The 24,691-nt window shown below is 37.6% G+C and overlaps 1 protein-coding gene across 2 annotated transcripts; it reads left to right on the forward strand.

The window, feature by feature from the left end:
* Positions 1-7,900: 7,900 nt before the first annotated feature.
* On the forward strand, positions 7,901-23,523 carry ren (renin). Of its 2 annotated transcripts, XM_063464197.1 has the most exons (10): positions 7,901-7,992; positions 10,808-10,964; positions 18,697-18,844; positions 19,195-19,318; positions 19,514-19,632; positions 19,743-19,939; positions 22,245-22,367; positions 22,475-22,616; positions 22,713-22,811; positions 23,159-23,523. In XM_063464197.1, the coding sequence occupies exons 2-10, from the start codon at positions 10,852-10,854 to the stop codon at positions 23,318-23,320; spliced, it is 1,227 nt and encodes a 408-aa protein (XP_063320267.1). In that variant the 5' UTR covers positions 7,901-7,992; positions 10,808-10,851; the 3' UTR covers positions 23,321-23,523. The 2 variants fall into 2 exon arrangements, with proteins under 2 accessions (XP_063320267.1, XP_063320268.1); XM_063464198.1 differs by lacking the exons at positions 7,901-7,992; positions 10,808-10,964 and adding an exon at positions 18,195-18,288.
* The last annotated feature ends 1,168 nt before the right edge of the window (positions 23,524-24,691 follow it).

Consider the following 24,691-nt stretch of genomic DNA (forward strand, 5'->3'; position numbering starts at 1 on the left):
CATCTCATTTGCTCCTGGGGCTGGGGATCGACAACTAGTGGAAGGGGGGGCGCATGCGTCCAGCTGCTACTCCACGAGGAAAAATCCTACCCGGCCCACACCTACCGGGTCCTAAAGCTCCTCCCCGCCTGCCGGCCCGCAAACGGATTACAACGATCTCTGCGTCTAATCCCCCGCGAGATCCAGCCTGTTGTCTTTATTCATAAATAAAGGAAACACACAGCGGGGGCCGATTCTCTCTGAACACGAAAGAGCTGCATGTTTATTAGCGCTCTTGGTTCAAAGTCCAAAACCGGCAGTTATGTAACACATCATGAACCATAAACGGGTAAATTCAGTCGCACCTTAGCTGTTAACTGGTGTTTCAATACAGTACAAACTCAAGTTAAAACTGTACTTTACATTCAGTGGTGCAGCCTTAAGTTGTTAAAGAGTTCTGAAACACGTAAGATCCGCGTATAGTTAAATAAAATCGCCAAGTAAACCACAGGAAACCACAAACAAACAACAAAAAGATTAATAAACGGTAAGTAAATGCCTTGACTTAAAAAAAACTACTTGGGAATAATATTATAGAACAGTTACAGCTGGCATAGAGTGACATTAACGAGTCACAGAAAAGAAAACTGGAAAAATGTATGATCAGCACAATTCAGTAAAACTTTATACATTTAATGTGTATTTAATGTGTTTTAGCATGTAATATTTAATGTGTTAACCAAACATACAAATAAGAATCTGTAAAGTTAAACTAGATTATTAGTGGAGAAAACCAAATCCAGTGTTATCTATTCTATATTTTTTACTCTACTAAAAAAATACATACAAAATATATAATTTTCAGCACTTATGATCTCAGAGGTAGATAAATGTATTACTTTATGTCCCAGACAGCAAGCAGTTGCTGCTTATTAAGAATGTTACCCTTTTGTTGAGTTGGTGGTATAAGCACTGAGGTTTGCAGGGATGTGCCAACCTGTGGAGGATGCTGCTTGGTCACCATTTCCAAGAACAATTCAAAACATGCATTTTGGAAGTAAAAACCTAAAGTAGCAGTTTCATGAAAATCCTTGAAACAGATTCACAAGAGAGTACCAGAGCAACTTCCACCATCTTCCTGTCAACTTCAAAGAGAGGAAGTCACTCAAATGAATCAAAGAGAGTTCAGATCTCGCGACCAAACTCAGGCAGACATAACTGTCTCACAAGCTTATTGCCTAATCTTTGCAAGTGAAACAAGATATTTAAGTTAATGAGTCTTTTTTTTTATTAACCTCACAAATGATTTTGTCTTTACTGTTGGGGGAAAAGTTTTTTTTTTTTTTTTTTTTCATTTTCTGCTTCCTTTGACCAAACAAAATGTGATTTTTGACATTTAAACAGAGTCCCAGTCAATGGACTGCAGTGTCCACATTCACATTACCTAGAGCAATGCAAATATCTGTGGTTTCTGCAGTTTGGAAAAAGAGAGGAGGGATCAGGTGAGAAACACATGGCACTGCAAGGGAAAAACAGGCTCTCTGTGTTTCCTGCCTCTTCAGATAAAGTACAGTAACTGGCACTCTACCACTGTGAGGGCAGTGGCCTGGATAGCAGTGCATGGAAGGCAGCTTTCCATCCCATTTCATCTCACTGGTGAGTGCTGGGAGTCTTCATGGTGAAGCAACAGTGACACTTTTTACCTCTCCTGTTTATCTCATAAAGCGTTTGTTTCAAATGACCAGGAAATGGCATCAATCCTTTTCTTATAAGCTCTAAATCTACTTGATTTATAAATGTTTTTGCACGTTTTACTATCATTTCCTCTGTGTGTTGCAAAGTGGGCTCATTTGTGATGGTCACACATCACATGACATTCTCAAAACGAGTGGGCGTGTGGTAGTGAGGTCAACATAAATAGCTGCAAGTCATGGTGCATGGCACACATCCCTGGCACTGCTGTATTCTGAGTGGAGAGGTGAACTATTTCCAAGATGAAGAACTTCAGTTACATCATCATCTGAAACCTCCACTGCATATATATGTTTGTGGGCTTTGTCTGTAATGAAACAATGTACTGTACATGATTCATTTGCTGTTTGATCACTTACAAGATGAAAGAAAAATCAAAGAAATACTGATTCAAGTTGCCAGTTTTCAAAAACTAAAATAAAGCTTAATATTTCAGACACTTTTCATACACCCTCAAACCAGAAATCAAACCACATTTTACTGCATTTGTAAAATTTAAATGCCCTGAACACACACACATGCAGATATTTTGAGTTATTTTAACTATTTCAACCTGTTCTGAGGGTAAAGTGGAGATTAGATTTAATGAGAGGTGTCAATAATTCATTTTCACACCAGACAATTTGACAGGCCAAAGATAATTAATTCTTAAAAAAAAACATTTTTAAAGGTTTTTTTTGGGGACTATACCATTTTTTGTGTATACCATGATATACACACATATACCAGCCAAGTAAGTCAAATGGGAAACTCAATAAAATATATTGAGGTAGAATATGAAGTCAGGTGACAATGCCAAACCTCTCCTGTCTTCCATGTAATGCCAGCTGTGGACATTTAACCTTTTGTTAAATGAAATATGCCAACATTTCAATTCTGGAGCTTTATTAAGGACATTACAAAATTTACTCTGTTGATTTTTTCAACAGAGTAAAAAGTTACCACATATCGTTCCTCACTCAAAAAGTTTGTGACTGCATGTTGCAATATTATGCTGATTTATGTCCAGTAAATCCATCTGATCCCCTTTGATAATGTTCTTTAATAAGGAGCATTTCTTGTGTAAAGAAACAAGGTCTTGCTTATGAAGGAGCATTATAGGAAGAAGACTTTTAGATTTACTATCTGTAATATTTTTCCAGTGTGACTGCATCTGCCTCTGTCACTCCAATCCTCTGCGTGTTCTCCCTCACTACATCCATGAACTCCATCCCTGTGCTCTTTCTCTTTTTCTCCTGCCTGGCAGTTCCATGTTCAAGATCCTCTGTCCAGTGTATCTTCTATTCTTCTATCCTCTCAAACTTTGCCTTAAAAATGCAAAACATGAGCTGTTCCTGTTCTATACTCATTTCTAACCCTGTCCATCCCGGTCATTCCCAATGAAACTCTGCCACCTCCAGCTCGTCCTCCTGTCTATTGAACAGTGTCACTGTCTCCCAACCATAAATCATACTGTAGCAGGTCTCACTACCTTCTTGTAAACATTCGCTTTCACTCTTGCTGCTATATGCTTCTGTCACAAATCACCCCAGCCACTGTGCCCTGAATGCACTTGCCTTCTTCACCTCTCTTGTGCACTATCTGCTGTTTGGATGGTTAAGTCCAGGTATTTAAACATGTCCATCTTCACTGCCTCTACTCTTCACATCTTTCCACCAACAGAACACGCTAAGACTTACACAGTTTACATCTCCAACTGCGTAACTATTTCATCTTGAATCCTTAGTAGAGGGTAGCTTCAGGTCTCTGAATAACATAATCTGGTTACAAAGTACACAATACATTTTTAAAGTCTGACTGATTGCTAACATAACAGGGTGCTTTTGAGGCAAACAGACTTTCAAATTCTGAAGAGGATCAAGTGTGTGCATGTGTGTGTGTGTGTGTGTGTGTGTGTGTGTGTGTGCGTGCATGTGTGTGTGTGTGTGTGTGTGTGAGCATACTTTGAATTTGATTAAACTCTATAAAATCTTTGAACCCAAATTAAATAATGTACTTTTTGTAAGGCTTAAATCTGAAATAATGAGTAGTGTTACATAACTTTGCTGGGTTAAAGAATTCCAGCGCTACTGAGAGAGAACATTTATCTTTCTTGTTACTGGTGTACTTATTTTATACAATTGTCAGAGACCAAAACATACAACAAAGAAGAGGTAAGAAACCCTTAACATGTGTGCTTTTTTTTTTTACCAGTTGTACTCGTGAACATTATATGACATGTTAAAAGATGTTAATGTCAAATGAAAACAAAAGGAAGAAGTATGCATGCCCTAAAGACAGCAATGCATAAAACAAACTCTTCCACACACTCTTGGCAGATAATTAAATAACTCAACTCAAAACATTAACAATTTGAACAAACAGTTTCTTTTATATGAAAAGAAAGTAAAGTAAATCTCTTTGTTAATGACAAAAGCTTGACTGTGAGTGGTACATAAAGGCAAGCCTGCAGCAATGACTGGTGAAATAATGAATTCAAAGCTTCTATTATTGTGTAACAGAGATGGTGTTTAGTGTCAATGAGTGACAGTAATTAGTTGTCCAAACAGCAGAAATGCCACAAGTTCACAATCAATACACAGCTGCTAAATATTAACCAGCAAGTCAAAGATTGTATGGATCTCTTGTGGCCGCCAGGGAGAAAAATATATCGTATCAAAGAGAGCGCGGTGTGCTAATACGAGGTGTTTCATTGAACCCCCCCATTGTTCGCTTTGTAAAGAATTCTCTTTCTTTAGGTGATCTGTTCAAAGTGCTTTTATGCATTGCACCATAAACACAAGTCCTTCTGCAAGCACATCCTTATTGTGCGAGTGCATTCTTTTATACATTGAATTAAATGTCATTACTTTGAAACTTTACCAATAAAAATATAATATATGAGAGGTAAAAAAAACTTTTATAGCCAGAAAACATGAGACAAAAGTTTATCTATCAATTTTCTTAACTCTTTGTGCAACTTTGTAGGGGGTTATAGCCTACACCAGGAAAGAGGTGGCATACACTGATCCATCACAGAGACAAAGACAACCATTCACACCTACACCCAAGGTCAACTCAGATTTAGCTCTGAGCCCTTTCACGCATGTGGACAGCTATTCAAAGACTGTTTGCTTGTATTTGTCTCAGTGTTGATGGTATACTTGCACATAAACCACTACACTGGACACTGATGTGTCACTCCATACCCTGCCACCCATTTAATGTTACTATAGATGTATGATGTGCTTCATTGTAATTATTGTTATTTAACCCTGTCACGCATGAATTATGACTACCTCAATCAGGATTTTTTAGTATTTAAAAAAAAAAAAAGTATTTTATTTTATTCATCTTTTCATGCCTAAAGATGAATAAAATACTCAAGTCCTGATTGAGGTAGTCATAATTCATGCATGAAAGTGTTAAGATAAAAGGCATGTCTTTGGTGTGTGTGTGGGAGGCAGCATTGTTATAGTTTTTTAAATTTGAGTTTATCAGTTTTATTTGAGTTCACGTAGTTTTTAAAAGTGGACTTTCTGCTTTCAGAGTAGTTTTTGTTATTATGAAATGTGTGGTATGGTAAGGCAAAATTTAATAAGATCAGAACAATTATTACAAAACAAAGACCTTAAGTTATGTAGAAATCTCACTCTCAATAAACAAAAACTTCCTTGTACTGACAAACTAACAAAGACTCAAGTGAAAACCTTATTTACCACGTTACAAACACTTTTTAAATGACTGTAACTTCATTAGAGTTTGTGCTAGAAACAAAATTCAAACAGTTTTGGAAAGAACAGAACAGGAGTTTTAAGGTGACTCAGTGTATCGTGGTAGCATAAGCCATTCACAAGGTACTGCTGTCTAAACACAGATAAGAAAAAATCACATCGACATAGATTTTACAAGTTAGGAGAGAGAAAGAGAGGAAAAAAATCAAATAGGCAGTGGCACTTTTCAAACATTTATATTTTAATCCTATCAGAATATTTTTTCTGTGTTAATTTTTAATTTTAGTTTAATTTGAGCTAACTTTGGTAGATGGAAATTGACATAGACACTAGCTAAACTGAGCAGCCCCAAGTGAAGGTTTAGGTGTTTAAATATCTACTGAAAAATGCTGAAAAACACTGACATACAGTACACTATGTAACAAAATTTTAACTGATAGCATGCAGTTATCTATGAGTTGCCATTAAACAGTTTGGTTACTTTGCTTATAAGGTTGTTTTGGTTAAATTAGGCAACAAATCTTGTTTTACTGTTTTACTAACTGTCTTTTGTTGCGTAGTGACCTGGAACTCTTCCTAGGTGTCCAAACAATGACCCTTGGGTTTTCATTTCTCTTTGAAAAGGAGGGCAAAGCTTTTGATGTAGCTCTTGGAGCTGAATCTGGTAAGTGTGGTAGGTGTGTAGTTGTAATTATACTGCAGTTTAAAAAATGTAACATTTTCAAATTATAGTAAGCAAGCAGAGTATTAAACCAACACCACAACATCATTTGTGCTAAAAGTTCATAATAGAATAAGCTCATCTCTTGAAACTTGCTTGACATAGTTTGTTTCTCCCAGAGGACAGTGAACTCTTTCAGAATGAAAACTGCTCATTCTGAGCCTGTTAGCAAAAATCCTTGCAAGCTTCAACATGGTGTTTTCTCTGCTCCATGCGCAAAAAAGGTCACAAAAAGGTCACTACCGTTATCATCTGCATGTGCGTGACAGTGCAGTGCCACTGAAATGGAACAAGATTAGTTTTGGAACTTTTTAACAGCAACATCCAGCAATTTGAAACACAGGAAAACTGGTGATTGGTCAAATATTCACTTTTTTTCTTTTTAAACAAGGGAAATATCTGTCATGTTAGCTGCAAAACAAAAATCCAACTGATTCAAATCTAGTCTCCAACTGTTTGCAGCGCTTACTAGGCAGTGTTAACTTTTCTTTCCTTGTTTTTTTAAAGTAATAATTTCCTCTATGTAAATATGCAGAGTTGTATTCATGTGTGTTATAAAGATACCAATTATAGCTGCTTTACATGTTGGTGTGGAGGACAACAGTGTGAAATGTGGGTAAGCTGATGCCTTCTTGTGCATGTGAAAGAGATTAGCAGAGCACAGATGAACAGCTGGTCATTGGACTTTGGTGAGATTTATTTCTGCTGCTCATGAAAAAAATGCCCACATGCCCTGACTGTGCAATGCACACACTGTGCTTCATTTGTGTTGAGCTATATTGCTCTACATTTATGAGTATCTGAGAGCAAATGCATTTAAAAGCTGTATTTTAATGTTGTGAAAGTATGCCGTTTTAAACAGACAACCTCTGAAAAATAACTTGAAGTTTGAGCAAAGTCTTTGCTGAAAAGATGAAGTCTATGGTTATTTGTATTTCAAGGTTATATTTGAGGGGCATACTGTTTGTGAAGTGGGAGATCATGGGAAACAGACTCAGGTATACCTGCAAAAGATCAGAGGACTGGAGGGTTTGTTAAATAATGCAAATACCAATTGAATTCTCACATCACAGATGTCTCAGAGGAGACAAGGTTCAAGGTTCTTCCCTTTTAGAGAAGTTGGAGAAGTAAGTGTGGTTACATTCAATGTGTCACAGTTACATTTAAAACAAAAGTCTGTATCTTATTTTAATATAGCAAAATTGCATGATCAGAACACAGAACACTGTTAATAAAATGCAATTTTCCTCGAGAAGTCTAAAATGGTTTTCATGTCCTGTCAGAATTCCTGCCTGTTTCACTCACTACAAGGTGGGTGTGGGGCCAGCGATGAAAGATGAAGAACTGAGGGCAGAGCAACTTAGAATTTGTGATGAAAATGTTGACCTAACATTAAAAAGGTAGAGCATTACTAGGGTTGTACTATGGAAAGTGAGACTAGGGCTGGAAAAAGACATGATGACAAAGCGACATGAATTTTTATGCTGTGGATGTTGTACTTTGGCCATCCAACCCCCTCCCTTACATAAGATGCACGCTTGGCTGCGGGCGTAGAAAACAAGGCCTGTCCCCATGCATTGAGCCTTCCCCTTCACTGGCTCTTAACCATGCAGTACACAACAGCAGCAGACAGTGAGCAATATTGAATTATTCAGGCACAGAGAACATTGCAGCAGCGGAGGGAAGAAGCTCGTGTTGCCTTTAGTCTGGGAAACAGAGCAAAGAGATTTTAAAAAGACAAAGTTGGTTATTTATGCAAATTCTAATCTAGTGCACTGTTTGTTGTGAAATTGTTTATTCTGCACGTGTGGACACCTGTGACACAAGGTAAATGAATGTTAAATGTTAGAAAGCACTTAGGCATAGAAAAAAGCGCATGTATGAAAGTGAGTGTTTATTGGTGAATGAGGTTAGTATAAAGCATTTTGAGTCCTCAAGCAGAGTAGAAAAGCTCTATATAGGAATCAGTTCAGTCCTTTTGTCCTGTAGCAGGCTATGTCTTCAAGGGTCTTTCATGTCATGAAATAGAGTATATACCAGTTTGACTGTAAGGATAAAATGTTAGCTTCCAGGCAAAACAAATGTTTAAATCTAATATTTCCCAATCTCATCTTGTTCCCTAGAAAGTATGTGGAAAGTAAGTCCACTGGGCAGTGCAGCAGTCAGTGGAAATATTAGATTTAAACTGGAGTTTCTCTCAGCAAAACATGTTATCCTTGTAGGAAAAGAGCAGACATCTGTGTGATCACAGAAAATATATTTAATTGTAGAATCTGCTGCAGGATAAAAGATTGAAAAGTGAACTTTCAAATGTTGAAAGAAAAACAGAGAATGCAGAAGTCACAAAATATTATAGTAAACACTGAAACTGGACTAATGGATTGACAAAATTATATGAATATTTTGTATTGTTTCTGCCCACATTGGTCTGAAAAAGTATCTTTTAATAATGCAAATGTTAATGCACCATTTTTTTATAATGACTTTTTTATGTGATTTTAACTGTAGTAACATGTCAAATGCAGATGTTTTAGCTTGTTTATGTACATAAAACATGACTTCACAAAAATAGCAAATCCACATAAGACAGGCAATCATTTTATTGAATCAAATTCTAACATTTTATAACAACGTCAGATACTGGATAAGTAAATATTGGATTTTTTTTGCTTGACCCACATACAGTTTTCATAGAGCTGTTAACTCTTTTTTCCCACTTTATTCATTTTTCTTTTCTTACCAGCCTCTAAATACTGTAGGGCCATGCTTATGTCCGTTTGCAGCTTCGGTGTCATCGCTTATTTTTGTGATTTGCACTTCATGTCAAACAAACAAATGATGGATGCGTAACATGAAGGGAGATTTTTTTGTGCACAGAAAAGTTAGATCCTTGTTTATTTATTTATTTATTTATTTATTTCAAAACAACAGCTAAACATTTTACCTTTCTTGGAAAAGTTAATACTTCTGAGTAATCATAAAAATATAGCTATTGGCAAAATCTGATGCAGGATAAAAAATATGTATTTTGCACATTATCATAAAAACTGTGTAAGGACCATGAGGTGTATGTGAGCAAACCATGGAGCTACATACAGCCTGCAAAGGTTACACAATACAACATATCAAAGCTGAGCAAATTCAGTAAATAGTGACCCTATTGTAGAAATAATATTTGCTAATAAGGTTGTCATAAAAGAAAACATACAGTTTCTGCTGCAGTCAAAGGTAAAAAAAAACAACAAACCCCCCACACTTTTTAAGATCTTTTAAGGCTGTTTACCTGCCAGTGCGTTGTTGTGTAATGATAATCTACTTTTATTGTTAACTTTAGCAAGATTCTGAATACAGACCATGATGTTTCCAAAGATAAGTTAACTTACATCACTGGCATGCTCACAGACACATTTCCTGCCTCCAGACTAACACGTAACCACATATCCCAGTCTAATGCACTTTATTACCAACCACGAGATTCTCATCCCCCTCAGATCTCATGCTTGACTTAAAAATATTTCACCAAACAAGATAATATGACTTTCTTCCACCTCTACTCACAGATCAAAATAGGCAGCAGACAATCCGACTTAGCTGCTGGCACAGACCACAAATTATGATGTATTTTTCAAGAACAGTGAGCAGTTTAGACCTGATATTCTGTCATAAAAGAATTCCAGTGTTTCACTTTGTCGGCTATTTTTATGGTGGCTAAACTAATCGGGTATAAACTTGAGGTTGTTCTCCTTTGAAAAGAAAAGCAAGCTTTGGAGTTCTGGAAGGAGGAAGTTAGTGAAGCTGTTTAGGCAAAATCAGATTTACTGTTTGATCAGCTGTGTGACTGCCTGTCTCAAAGGAGTGTGACACAATCTTTGAAAGAGAGGAGGCCATGTTCAACTCATGGCATACAATGAAGAATCAGTTGGTATGGATGTGTCTTTTTTATGGTTTATGTTAAATAACATTAGCTGTCTAGCTTGCTCTGTTTATGATGCATCTGTTAATCCTCCAAAGAATTTAAGCATCAGCTTTGTTTTAGGTATTGTAATCAAAGTTATGATTAAACAACAGTTTGTCTGATTTAAATAATATGGTAAGCTTCAGAGCAACCATAACATTTCATACTATGTTTTAATTTCCTGTGATTAATTATGTTGTGTGAAATATAAGTAAACAATATTTTTACTTTTATGGCACTGAGAATCTACGTGATCAGAACTGATAGCATTTTTTTTTTTTTTTAAAAAGTCTTCCCAGGAATTAACATCCAAGCAAATGCACTCCAAAGTCAGACTGTGCAGAGAAACTGCAAAAACTCAAGAGCAATAGACACCACAGGCGTTAGTTAGAGTGTTAAATTTAAAAGTTCACTACAGTACAGTTAGAAAAAGACTGAACAAGCATGTCTTGTTTGGAAGAGGTGCCAGGAGAAAGCCTCTTCTCAATAAAAAGAACATGGCAGCACAGCTTGCATTTGCAAAGTTGCATCTGAATAAACTGAAAAACATCCAGAACAATGTCCTTGGGACAGACAGGACCAAAGTGGAGATATCTGGAAAAACCACACACTGTCATGGTTTCTTCTCCCTTTTCCCTGCGTCTCTTTCTCTCTCACTCATTTTTTCTCCATGGCTTCTCTCTCTAGCCCCCTTTCTTTCGCTGCTTCTCTTTTTCTTACACTGAGGTGGAATGGTGGACTGGCTCTCCTCAATGGACAGCCTACGGGGAGAAGATCCTTCCTTCCTGGGCTCTCACCTTCACACCAGTTCTATAGTCATTCATCATGGGACCGGCTTATGCAGGTACTCCCCACCAGATCGTTAGCACCTTTGTGGATGGTAATTGTGTTTCACTGTGTCTTCATCTAGCCCTTGTGTTATGGACTTTTCAACCCTGTTTTCTTGTCTGTTCCATAGTAACCTGTCTGAAGTCCAAATTACTGCAGAGGTTCCATGAATTCCATGAAAACCCACTCATCAGCATTAAAATAATAAAATAAAAACTTAATAAACAATAAAATATAATACAATTGGAGCACCAGATAGAAATTTGAAAAAGAAAGAAAGTACAGAGATGAGCCACAATTTATGGACTGATTAGATGAAAATTAATTTAAATCCACTCATCTGAGCTTTCCAGTTTGCCTCTTCACCTGTAAGGAAAAATACTTACCTGTAACTCATCTGCATGCCTACCCTCGAATCCCTCTTCATCTTCATGGATTCCGGTCTGCCTGCCAGCTGCTCTTCTGAGTCACCTACTTTCCAACTTAGTCTTTATAGAACTGTAGTCTTTTAAGCCAATATATTCTATAAAATCATAAAAACCAAAAGTTGTTTCTGCATATAAAGAAATGTAATGTGAGCATTCTATAGTGAGTGTTGGTAGGCTGGGTTTATTACATTTGGGCAGAGCTAGGCCATTGTCTTTGCTCCCAGTCTCTTTGCAAACTTGAGCTGGCAGCTAGCTCCTAAGCCACCCCTCCTTTCTTTTTATTTTGCTCCCAAGAAGCCAGACTTTCTTCTAATACAATGAAGTGGCCTTGAGCAATAGTTCTCCTGTTTCTCCAGTTTTCTGAAGTTCTTTCAAAGTTTTTATTTGGATATTGGCTGCTTTTTCACTCATTTTCAGTCCAGTCTTTGTGTCTATAAATTTTCATAAATGAGAGTAGCTACAATAATGGGTACAAAGCATTTGTTCCAATTTCTTCTCGACTTTTGTGCCAACAAAGTGATTCCCAAATAGATAATTAGCTTAGCTTAGCTTAACTTATATCATATATCAGGATGCCATGCCTAACTTTCATGTATTTTACAGAAAAAGAGACGCTACTTTTATGTAGACTCGCTACTTACAGTGTAATTGTTTCTTCTTTCCTCTAAAATATATTAAGTTATACAGTACTAAAAATTATTTACAGAATAAATTTACTTACAGTATAAGTATTTATTTGCTTCCTGTAAAAACCAATGTAATTATATTTAATTAAAGGGAAATAATCTCTTGAACATAGTTGAAGGCACCTCAGCATGTCAAAATTAACATATTAGTTTAGCCCACGCCAATTGTTAAAAATGGAGCAAAGACTTAAGGCAGTCTGAGAGTGCTTTACTCTGGTCTGATATCACAGTTTTATCTATCCAGCACTGTGTTTCTGGATGAGTAATGACAGTCACAGTAGCACCAGAGGAAAAAAACAAAAAACAGGCACACAAGACAGATAACAACAATCAAACTGATACAATAAGAGATTTCCATTGTTCTCCTTCAGAGATGAGTCAGCCCATTATTGTTAACGCCACACAGAGGATGTTTGGTGGGTGCAAGGATATGTGTGCTTGTTGTCCAGGAAGTCACAAAGCTAAGCAATTAGAGGAGGATGTCTTTTTTAAATGAGGATATCCTGTACACACAATCCTGCTGTGATTGCAGTAACCACAACATCTTTCAGTTTGCTATTCTGTAAAGATGTAATGGATTTGACAGATACTGCCTTTAATGCTTGTTATTATATTAAGAATTAAAAATGGCACTTATTTAAAAAGAGTGAAAGAGCATAAGAACTGGGGAACTTGTTAAAAGTTTGTTTATGAGGTTTGTGCTCTGTCATTTAGGATTTTGTTTTGAGTCTTTCAAGATTGTCTTTGTGTGGTCTGTATACTTTTACCTTTACATTTTTTGTATCCATGTTGGCATTTGTGGGTTTGTTTTCTACTTGATTACATGTTACTACTACTGATTGATGTAGAATGTAGGCCATACTATGCAATCTATTAGTCAATCAGTGTATTTCCGGTGTGGTGGTTTAATAAAATATGTTTATCTGTTATGCCTCTATTTTACATCAAGCATATAATGTCTAAATGAAAACCTTTTTGATGGTCTTGAATGAGGATTTATTTGCTGAACCAGTTTTAGCATCCAGGCCTGCAGAGGGCCCTAACAATACAAAATGTGACATCATAAAGCATCACCGTGTGAAATCACACGTAGAAGACCAGTGAATTAAACATGTTGGATGAGTAACTTCTCACTAGTAGTAAGACTTTCAGTAGGAGATGTATTAGCAGTAGCTGTAGTGGTAGGAGTAGAGTGGTAGCAGTGGTGAGGAAGTATCTATCTATGCACTCCACTACCACCAATTAGCAGACGTTGGAGTAATTCAGATGTACAGTATGAGCCAAGCAAGTACCAACCAGAGCTGCTTACCTATAATTAAGGCACTGTGTGACTGCTGTTATTAAATATTCATCGATCCAGGTGGATGGGCACACTGTGTTGAGTCGCAAACACTGAGCAGCAAAACAAGTGCAGTTGCCATGGTTTCTGGTGTGTTCTCCAGCTGTTTTGTCCTAACAGTGCACCTGCTTCCTAATAGAGCTCTCTGGGAATTGCAGTTAATGTTGATAGAGCGCAAAACTTTTTTTTTTTCACAATCTTTTCATGTCTCGTCATATAACTCCAGTGAGCTTGAAAATAACCACCTTTTTAGGCAAGCCTTCTTTTAATTTATTTAAGTAGTATTCGGGATTATTTTTCCCACTTACTGATGTACATTGTTAAGTTTGTTATTTTCTTCTCTTTGGGTTTTAGTTGTGATGATTTTCATTTCCTGTTTTACTTTGATAGTCATTTGTCTCTAGTCTCATGTTTAGTTTTGCTTCCTCCCTCCTGTCTTGATTGTCATCACCAGCTGTTTCCAGCTGTTTCCAGCTGTTTCCGCTTCCCTTGTTAGTGGGCACTGTCTTCCTGTGTATATATTATCCTCTACTTCTCCCTTGTTGTGTTGTACTTTTCCTCTGTGTTTTCCCTGGGCTCCTTGTACTTTGGCTGTTATACCTCAGTTTTGTTTTTGTTTTTGTCTTTTGGGTTTTTGTTTGTTTGTTTGTTTGTTTGTTTGTTTGTTTGACTTTTCCAGACAAATAAATGTCTCACTTGTTGTTTTTGAACCTTGTTTTGCTGCATCTTGCATTCGGGTCCAAGCCTTCTGCACTCCACAAACATGACACTTACCCTTATAATTTCTATTTTCATTGATTTTCAGTCTTAAGAATGGCTTCTTCACAGATACCCTTCCACTGATGCCATTTATGATGAGGCTTTGGTAAACTGGCAACTGGCTTTGGTACCTTGTTGGAGCAAAAATACTATTTTAAGTCAGTCAAACTATGCTATCTTTGGCATTTCTCATAGATTTAAATAACAAAATGGGCAAATTTGTTTCTTGGGACAGGCTGCTAGTAATACTAGTTGTTTTTTTCTAATAAGTCGTCTGTTAACACTGTGCATCCCTTGAGTTATACCATTTTATGCTTAAATTATAAATTTATTATAAATATTTTAGAATGGAAATGCTTGAATATAAAGAACAGGGATTTTCAGACATCATGTCAATTCTTTTGGAGGTAGCTTGTCCCAGTGCAGCTGAAAGATGAGTCTTTATCTTGAAGTGTAAGGATGAAGACACACGTGCATATCCTACAAACAGACTCACGGAGATTAATAAGTAATGTTTTTCTTCTGAGTTGCATGTGATCAATGAACAGAAAGAACTCCTGAGAGTTGTCCTAGTGGGTTTTTCAGTCAAATGCTGCCCTCTGCTGGTCGGAAATCAAGCAGCAAAAAGGTCTTAACAAAAAACCTGCTTCTTAGTGAAAATTCAAGCACCAATTCAGGACGATAACTCCAACTATCAATATATAAAATAAAAACAAAATGTGTAAGATCAAATGTAATCATACACTCAAGCTTTTGAGGATGGCTATCAATCTGTTGTACATAAAACATGATTTTACTGCCACCTTTGATCTCAATTTCGACATTTTTTACCTCCTGATGTGAAGACTGCCCCACATATTTTCATACATATTGTCTCCAGATGGAATCACAGACTCATCATTCCTAATTTGAAGTTCATGGATTTCAAATGATGAAAACATAACTGGGCATAAAATCTGTGAAACCAAATTGTTGTTCGCTGCTTTTTTTGTAGCTAATTATATGAACTAACTAATTAGAAAAAGTGACATGTCGCATTTATGTGCATGCCAGATGGGCAGAATGTTGCATTTTTGTGGCTTTGGGAGTCAGGCTTATTTGTTTGAGTGATAACTTCCTTGGGTCTCGTTTCCTGCTAACAACCACTGCTCTGCTTCTTATCATTCTTATTATGAGAGATAACGGAGTCCCTACGCAACCCTGCAATAGCTTCTCGCACGAATTCTGCTTCTGATATGCATCTGTCAGCAGGAACACATTTGAGGTTTGCTCTGTTGCACCTTTTTCAACAGCTTTTTCGCCTGTTTTATAATTATACGGTTCTGAGTAGTTCTGCATGACCAAAGACTAAATTTTGGCTTGAAGTGAAGGTCTACAAGGAAATATTAATGACATACAAAAAACAAATATAAAACTCATATAAATTGTTATGCAGGAGATAATCTTACATTTCCCATGTGCACCAGTGGAGTAGACTAACTGGAGAGGTGGGAGGCCATGCAGGAGTGACGCATGGGTCTCCCTAGGCAGTGTGGGAAAGAAACTTATGGGTATCCATTTAACCTAGCAGGTCAAGAGTCAGATGTCTGTGAGATTGCCAAAGTGCACTGTCAAAACCTGCTTGTAAGGCCTAATTGTATTAAAGAATAAACAGGCACGGGCCTCCTCAGTAACATGTGTCTTAAAAATGTAAAAACTGATAAGGTAATACTTGTCCATATCCTCCTCTTTATTCATTTTTATTTTTTTAAAACAAGCCTCTGGTAAAACTGGCAAATGGATAATAGTTTGCTAATACTTTCACCACAGCAGCTTTATTAGACAATAATAATGTGTTTATGGCTTTTTGCACATCCGCCAAGAAGCCAAAAAAATCAATCATTAAAGCTTTGAACCTGCAATAACTTATTTTATTGGCCACTTGAAACAGTTGTAAACACAACAAAGATGCATATAAGCCTGACACACTCCCCTTTCTCTTGCTTCTATTTGCTCTGTTTTCTCTGATTTTGATCTCTATAGCAGCTGAATGCTGCTTTGTGTGGAATTGCTGGTGTCTAAATGTATCTGCATTTGCAGTAAGAGTGAACCAAAGCAGTAATGCTCGGCCGGATATCTAAACGATGGGCTTAAACTCCCCATAAAGCCCCGTTAAGCTGAGGAGAGCTGCAGATTCAGCTGAAAAGTCTTTTTATGTTTTTATTATTGTAAATCATCCCTTTGTCACTTGTCATCACTATAAAAAAAAGCATTTATTTAGAAAGTACGCTGGTAATAGTGGCTGTAGAATCTTCCAGTGTTTATTAAGCGAACATAGTGCAATATAACTCTGCTGTAAATCATCTCTGCCTCTATAATCTGTATGAAAACATGGCATCATTCCCTGGAAGATCTGTCCACAGGGAGTATCTCAGCCGCTGACCTCTGGCCTCTGTTACGGTTGTCTGAGCTTGCGCCTGACATGGACCTCCACATATCTCCTGGCTTGACTTGGTGGTCAGTACAGTACCAACTCACCACACAGCTGTGACAGGCAAGATACCGTGGGAATCTTCCCTGTGGTAAAACCCAGTAAGCACTACCACAAATTACTAGGTGTTTAGTCTTGTTGAGTCTAAGCAGAGCAGCAAAGGGTACAATAAGAAAACACAGTACGCTGCCAATCGCTTGGACTGTGTAATGGACTCAGCATGGGCTCTGTCTCCTGCCAGCACTCTCTAAGACCTTGAATTGAACTTACAGATATGCATTGTCCTTACCTTCTCTGAATTTGCATCAGAAGAAGACCGCAGACGTGTAAAACCTGACTGTTTCACATAGAAGAAATTCAAAGGTGTGTTAAATGCAGACATATTAAAAACCACAACAAGACCTTTTATTAAAAACTGAAGTCATACTGGGTTTTAATCGGAACATTTGGTTAATAAAAATTAATCCTGTTTTTTTTATCATTATTATTATCATTGTTTTTGTTATTTTCAAGAACAAAACCCAATCTAATGTTATTAGACACAGCTGTCTTCCAAAGGGTCATACATCACTTGCCAGAAAATTGCAGAGAACTTTTTTTAATATTATTTTTTTAGCATTTGCATTTATTAGATAGTGACAGTAGAGATAAAAAGAAAAGCAGAGAGAGGGGAAGACATGCAGCAAAAGACTACGGGTCAGACTCAAACCCAGGCCACTACTTTTGGGCCACGTGGCATATCAGTACCTGCTCACTCACTGAGTTACACAGGTGCTCAGTTTCTCAATTTTGTCTTGATTATCATGTGTTTTGACAAAGACATCACCCATGACCTATGTAAATAGTTGGTTCAATAAATGTGAACATTTTTCAAAAATGCACTTCTTTAATCCAAAGTCAAAGGGAAACATTTGTAGGTGTTTATGTGGGTTATTATGGATTAGATTTTTTGGTCTGGCCTGCTTCAGATCACACTGGGCCGGCTACCCATGAACTAAAACTAATTTCACACCCCTGATCTAATAAAATGAAATCATCAGCAGATTAGAGAAATAATGTAAAAGTGCACAGCGAGATATGGATTTAACGTGACTTGTATTTGACTTTAGTAAACAAGCTAATCTGTCCTGACAACTCAAAGCATCATTTGGTTGCTTCGAATTTTCTCACAGCCCTTCACACAGGGTCTCCAGGTTACCTACGTCACCAATCTGCAGACCTATTCACCCCTGCTTTCTGTCATCAGTGTTTTTTAAGGGGTCAGAGTTCACATCTTTCACTGGGACCTGTTTATCACAGAGGAGGTTGTGTGATCAAGGCAGAGGGGTAGAGTGCAAGGTGGGGGGAGGGAAGAAGGGCTTGTTTTCCAGTGGTCACGTCCAGGAAAGCTCCCAACCAGAGCCAGGCCCATGGGTGAGAGCACTTAAAAGAGGGCATGGTATAAAAAGAGTTGAGGTGCACGACATCGGAGAGAGCGAGAGAGAAGAAGAGACAGCTTTCACAAAACCAGGAAAACCAACTTTTATATACAGAACCGACATCAGTGGCCTGGATTTTCTTCCTGCCATCCGAGAAGTCGCCATGGCACTACTGATAAATCAGTGGATATATTTGGTTGCTCTATCACTGACAGTGACCACTAGCCATGCTTTGAGAAGGTAAAAAAAAAAGAAGAATCATTTACATGCCTACCTGATTTGCTTAAAGGATCTAACTCGCTGGATTTCTGCACTAGCATTATAGATAACATTCTGGAGAACTGTAATGACAGTAAACCATAAATTATATAAGGACATGAAAACAAATGTGTTTTATTGATTCATTACAAAAGCTAATGATTTCAGCATTTGGGTTCACATGTGTTTTTGTTCATCTATTTGGCTAGGTGCTGAGAGCAAAGCGGTCTGTACTTTGTTAAAGGTTCATACTGAGATGATCACCAGACATATTTAATAGATACATAGCACAGAAAATAAACTCCATGTACCTCTTTAACATGTCCTTAGCTATCGAGTTTCCTCTTTGCATTCATTCAGAATGTTTCCTCTTTCCCGCTTTGGTTTCAGAATTGCCCTGAAAAAGATGCCATCTATCAGAGAGACTCTGCAGGAGCTGGGGGTTTCTGTAGAGCAGGTGATGACTGAGCTGGCCCAGAAGAGCATAGCTGACACCAACAACGGAACTGTTCCCACGCCACTAACCAACTATTTGGATGTGAGAAACCTTAATGTGATCCATTGATTAGAGCTACAGATGATACAGGTGATAGAAAATGAAGCACTGAAACCACCTGTGTTTGCTATTTCAGTTCTGAAGATAGAAACAGACTTTAGCCTCTATGATTAAAGGTTTCATCTCTGCTCTTGGATGAGCATTGAGATGTCTTCACGACAACAGCAGATGGACTTGCCTTTGAATTAGCCTCTTGAAATATTCTCTTTTTATGAGTCAGACTTTCCACGTTTCTCTGTCATTGGCCTTAAAAGTGACATTTAACACGTGGGAAAACCTTTGAAAAACTATTCAAACAACAATGACGTGGGACATTTTTCCACTTCCAATAGACGCAGTACTTTGGAGAAATCAGTATTGGCTCTCCGGCCCAGATGTTCAATGTGGTGTTTGACACAGGCTCAGCCAACCTGTGGGTGCCCTCGCAAAGCTGCTCACCGTTCTCCACTGCCTGTTGTAAGTGCACATATTCAAACATTTTTTTCTGAACTTAGTGAACTTAATGAACTTAGAAGATGACAATATGCCAACATTAGTTTATGCTCACTGGCCAAATAAAAAAAATAGATGCAATATTTTAGGGAACATTGTTCATTAAAACTTCCCAGGTAAACATTCGCTGTTGGACTTAAATGCTTTTTCAACTTTCAGTTACTCACAACAGGTATGATGCTTCCAAATCCCGGACTTACATTGAGAATGGAACAGGATTTTCCATCCAGTATGCCTCTGGAAATGTCAGGGGATTCCTGAGCGAGGATGTGGTTGTGGTGAGTTTCAAGTCTGAAACCTACAAATTAAATGGGTTTGGTTTCTTTTTTAAACTTCCTCTTACACACTACACTTTAAACTTTTGACTAGCAGTGTTTTATTGCTGCAGGTTGGTGGTATCCCAGTAGTGCAAGTGTTTGCTGAAGCCACGGCTCTGTCTGCCATGCCCTTCATCTTTGCCAAGTTTGATGGAGTGCTGGGGATGGGATACCCCAACGCGGCCATTGATGGCATAACCCCAGTGTTCGATCGTATCATGTCTCAACAAGTCCTCAAAGAAGAAGTTTTCTCCATCTACTACAGCAGGTGGGTATAAGTAAATCAACTGAACTGACATTTTATATGAAAGGCTTTTGCGCGAGGAAAAAAATAATAATGACAATAATTTAGATGCTGAAGAAAATGTATCAAGCTGTCAACGATATTTATGCTGCAGTGAAAAAATGAACTTGCTGCCAAGTGTTGAATTGATCAATCAGAGAGAAAAACACTATAACTATAAATAATGTCTCGTCAGAACATCTGTTAGATTTTAGGATCACGTTTTTTCAATTTCTACTTGTTGAGCTGAAAAAGTTAGAATTAGAAGAAAAACCCAAACTTGAAGAAGATCATACGAGATGGATTTGGATCTGGGTAAGACACAAGGGTGTTGTGAGAAAATAGAGAAAAAAATTTATGTGTATTTTCTCATAGTTCTTTGTCATTTATTATACTTGGTTATATCCAGAATAAACCAGTTGAAAATATATTATGATGTTTTCTTTGACTGTGGGAAGCGCCATACGAAAGAATTAACTTAAGCTAAAGGAACATCCCATATTGAAATGAAATAGTGAAAAGATATAATAAATGTTTTGTGTTTTATATGTGTTGGATGTCTCATGAAACATGCATTAACCCATGTTTTACTCATGAAATTGGCCTCTTTTGCATTTTTTATGTAAGATTTAAGAAGTAGGTATAACTGAAATAAACATATTAAAAATTGAGGTGCCTTCACGATTAAGTTGTAACCGATCATTATTTACTGTCAGAGGGAATGGGATTTTTTCTTTTTATTTACAGAAGTTTGCAAAAATCTTGAGCCACTTCTCGTCACTCTACATTTTGCCAGGAAAGTGGTAAATATTTGCAGCATTTAATTGTAATGTAAGACATGTGAAAACCAGTGAGTTTGAAAGTTAATACTGGTATCACCTTTCTCCGTTAAAACAGCCCAAACTCTCTTAGGCAGGATTTTTCTAAGTAGTCTTCAGAAATAGTTCTTCCGGCTTCTTGAAGGATATTTAGTGCTCTTTGTTGCGGGGCATGGCCTGTGATGCTGTGCAGGTGAGATGAACTCACCTGCACGGTATCTACAATCACGCCTCGCCGGCATAAAAAGCGGTGCTTGTTGTCAGTAGTTGTTGTTGTTGTGTACGTGTGGCTGGCAGCTGGGAAGCTGCAGCCGGGAAGTGTTAGAACAGCAACCGTGTGATAAGTAATAAAATAAAGTATGGGGAGAAGCATGGAAATGTCATCAGGTCTGCCGTGGTTTGTTACACTCTTCTTTGGATGTTGGCTACCTTGGCTCCATTTTTGGTCAAAATATGATTTTTCTGCAATAGCGGTGTGCTTGGGATCAGTGTGATGCTGAATAATAAAGCCATTGCTAATTAATTTCCAGATGTTAGTGGAGCATACCTCAGTCTTTTCTCTGTGTTCCCCTTCTTGACAGCTGTGCAATGAGACAATTTCTGATGAGGTTTCAGGGATCAGATGAAGGGTCAGATCCATCTGTCAGATCCTGTGACAGGTCCTTGGTGTATTTTTTCTTAACGACATGACTTTCAGATCCTGTTTATCTGCTGTAGATGTTTTCTTCTTTTTGCTTGTTTTTGTTTATGGTTTTGTTTTGTTTTTTTTAGGTGTGGCACTTTTTCTTCTGTCCTCTACTTGTTCAGTTTTCTCACATTTTTTATGGACACGCAACACAATACGTTGAGATATTCCAAGTTTTTGGCTACTAGCTCTTTGAGAATCACCTTGTTGCTGAAAAAAAAATACTACTTTATGCCTGTCAGACCATTCTGTCTCTGACATTTTTCACAGATAATGAAATGGGAACACACTGTGCTTTTGCAAGAGGCTTAATAACATGCCCAAAGATTTGATTGTGATTTGGATGTGTTCTTTGTTCTGAGTTGTCGGTTATGTGTGTTCATCCCTTGAGTTAGATGCCATTTGTGTGCTTGAATGATTTATAGGTCAGTGTTAAATGGCTTAAAAAACAAACAAATAAAAAAGCAACACAAAAAAACATTCACCTGGACTGAAGCACTGGACTGAAAGTGAGTGAGAAAGAAGCACATGTCCAAAGAAAATTTTTTGAAAGATCTTCAGAAATCCTGGAACAATATTGCTCAATACCACTTTCAAAAGCTACAAGAAAGTCTGACTCCTTGGAAACAAAATATAAAGAAATGTGGAGTGGCTCAAGTCTTTTGCACAGTACTGTATTTTTAATATGTGATATAGCTCAGCAACCTGTGTGAACCAGCAAAATTACAATTTCTACTGTCAAAGAGAAAATGCACAGCTTTAAGGGTGTTTTGTTTATAATTTTCAGGGACCCAAAACGCTCCCCAGGTGGAGAGCTTGTCCTCGGTGGAACAGATCCAAACTTCTACACTGGAAGTTTTAATTATATGAACACCAGACAGACAGGCAAATGGGAACTTACCATGGAAGGGTATGATCTTTGTTTGCCATCATGTAATGTGTTTTCATGAGTACGAAGGTGCAGCCATTCAGAAAGTACATGTGTTTCCATTTCTACCTCCTCTTTCATTCTTTCAGTGTTTCTGTGGGGAGGGAGATGATGTTTTGCGCAGAGGGCTGCACAGCTGTGATCGACACGGGCTCCTCCTACATCACAGGCCCGGCCTCCTCTGTGTCCGTGCTGATGAAAACCATCGGAGCACAGCTGGATGAAAGTGGAGTAAGCTTTTACACACGCAACACAGTTTCCCACAAAAAAGCATGTTTGCAGAAATTCATGAGTTGTCACTAACTATTACTCTATGTTGTTTGTCAGTACAAAGTCAACTGTGATACTGTGAAGATGTTACCCAGTGTCACGTTCCACCTCGGTGGCCAGGAATACTCGCTCACACAGGAGGATTATATATTATGGGTGAGAGTGTTGATGGATGCTGAACCATATTAACATAAGCATGCATTGTTCAAACGTAAATCAGTTCATTTACCCAAGTACTACAGTCAAGTACAATGTTGTGGTACTTGCAATTTAGTGAAGTATTTCTATTTCTTTTAATACATTTTTACAGCACTACATGTATTTTAATTCTGCTGTTGTGAATTGTAATATTAAGCTTATAAAATATGAAAATTAGGGACCACACCAGTAATCCCTTTATGCAGATAATACTTTTGAGTACAATTTTAATAGTAGACATTTACTTCTAGCACTTTGTTTTGTGTGTTATTGTGTTATAATACATGTGTTCTTTGTGGCTCCAGCAATCACAAATCGAAGGGGAAGTCTGCACCGTTACCTTCAGGGGCTTGGATGTGCCGCCCCCTACAGGTCCCATATGGATTTTGGGAGCCAACTTCATTGCACGCTACTACACAGAGTTTGATCGCCGCAATAATCGGATAGGGTTTGCCACAGCAGTCTGACAGGAATTTAAATATTCACCACATTCTTCTGTTTTCTTGTTGTTTTCGCTGCTATCTCCCGATGTTTTTAATTTTAGTCCGGGTCTTCCCCTGCTTGGTTTTTACGTGAACACATGACCTGAATAAGTCATATTAAAGAAATTATAAGGGATGCATATTAAGGAATGTCATCCTCACATTTCTTGCATGCATGCATGCATTCCTATTCTATATTTGGGAACCAGTTGCACTAAACCCCTTCTGAATATGCATTCACCAACAAATACAATGTTTCTTTCTGTGTGACTTGCTTATTGTATTTGTCATACAGCCACAACCGAATTATATATACTTATATTGTTCTGACGAAATAATAAAATTGAAGTTTCAAGTTGAGTCCAAATTTGCTGCATTTTTTCCTTCTAGGTCTGGCTAATGCATTATATGAGCATGTGGAAGTCAAGGCTGAACTTGGAAACAGATTGCTGTAGCAGATTTAATCAACCACACCGCAGTCTTCACAGAAATATTTGTCATTGTCGCTTAATAATATAAAGATGCCTATTTTTAGGTGACAATTGGGTACACAATTAAACGTCAGCCATAGAGTATGTGCTAGAAAGTGTAATGTGAAACCTTGCTCTGTTTCATTCCAGTTATGTCGGCACAGTGTGACTTTCATTTACGCAACTAAAAGTTACAATAGGAGTGAAATCCGGCTGGCGTAATGTCAGTTAGTTTTCAAACTCAAATCATGCTTTTTCAAGTTTTTCAGCAGTGTATGATCCCTCTCTTTGGGAGTTGCCTTTTTCTGCAGCAAAACAAGTTACTCTGCTTCAGCTGTTTTTACCAGAGTAAATCTCATTTATAAAACGCTCTGAATGACAAAACCTTTGGAGAAAAAAACAAAACAAAATGCCGACCTTTAAGGTCGTTCAATGAGTGAATAAAAAAGGAAGGCATTTCTGCTTGCTTAGCAGACAGAGGACACGCAGATTAAAAAAAAAACATAGATAACAATCTAAAAATGTAGATTTGTCATGTGCTCGGGTCAGATCTTTTTGTTCCACTTTCTCTGAACTGGTTAAGGAAGTCCTCTCATACTACAGCAGAGCGACAGTGGAGTTGTCATGCTTCCTCGCCCCTCACATCCATGAATTGTCTGCTTTGGATTTTATCTGTTGATAGAGTGCAGAGAGGCGAGGGTTGATACTGGCACTCGATCAAGAGTCAAAAAACTGCAAAAATGTATCTTTTAGTGTGAGTCAACAACTATCTGAGCTGCAAACCTACTTAAACAACCAATGTTTTGTAAGATGCAGTCTATGCTAATCCTACCAAATATTTTTTAACCGTAAACTGTATAAAACTAAAAACTTAAATTAACATGCA

This window comes from Pelmatolapia mariae, linkage group LG20, assembly GCF_036321145.2.
Source record: "Pelmatolapia mariae isolate MD_Pm_ZW linkage group LG20, Pm_UMD_F_2, whole genome shotgun sequence".
Classification (NCBI taxonomy): Eukaryota; Metazoa; Chordata; class Actinopteri; order Cichliformes; family Cichlidae; genus Pelmatolapia; species Pelmatolapia mariae.

Coding starts and splice junctions, on each gene's coding strand:
- ren (XM_063464197.1), top strand. CDS start 10,852: ATGGTGGACTGGCTCTCCTCAATGGACAGCCTACGGGGAGAAGATCCT. Junction 19,633..19,742: donor TGAGCGAGGATGTGGTTGTG/GTGAGTTTCAAG, acceptor TTATTGCTGCAG/GTTGGTGGTATCCCAGTAGT. Junction 22,617..22,712: donor CACAGCTGGATGAAAGTGGA/GTAAGCTTTTAC, acceptor GTTGTTTGTCAG/TACAAAGTCAACTGTGATAC.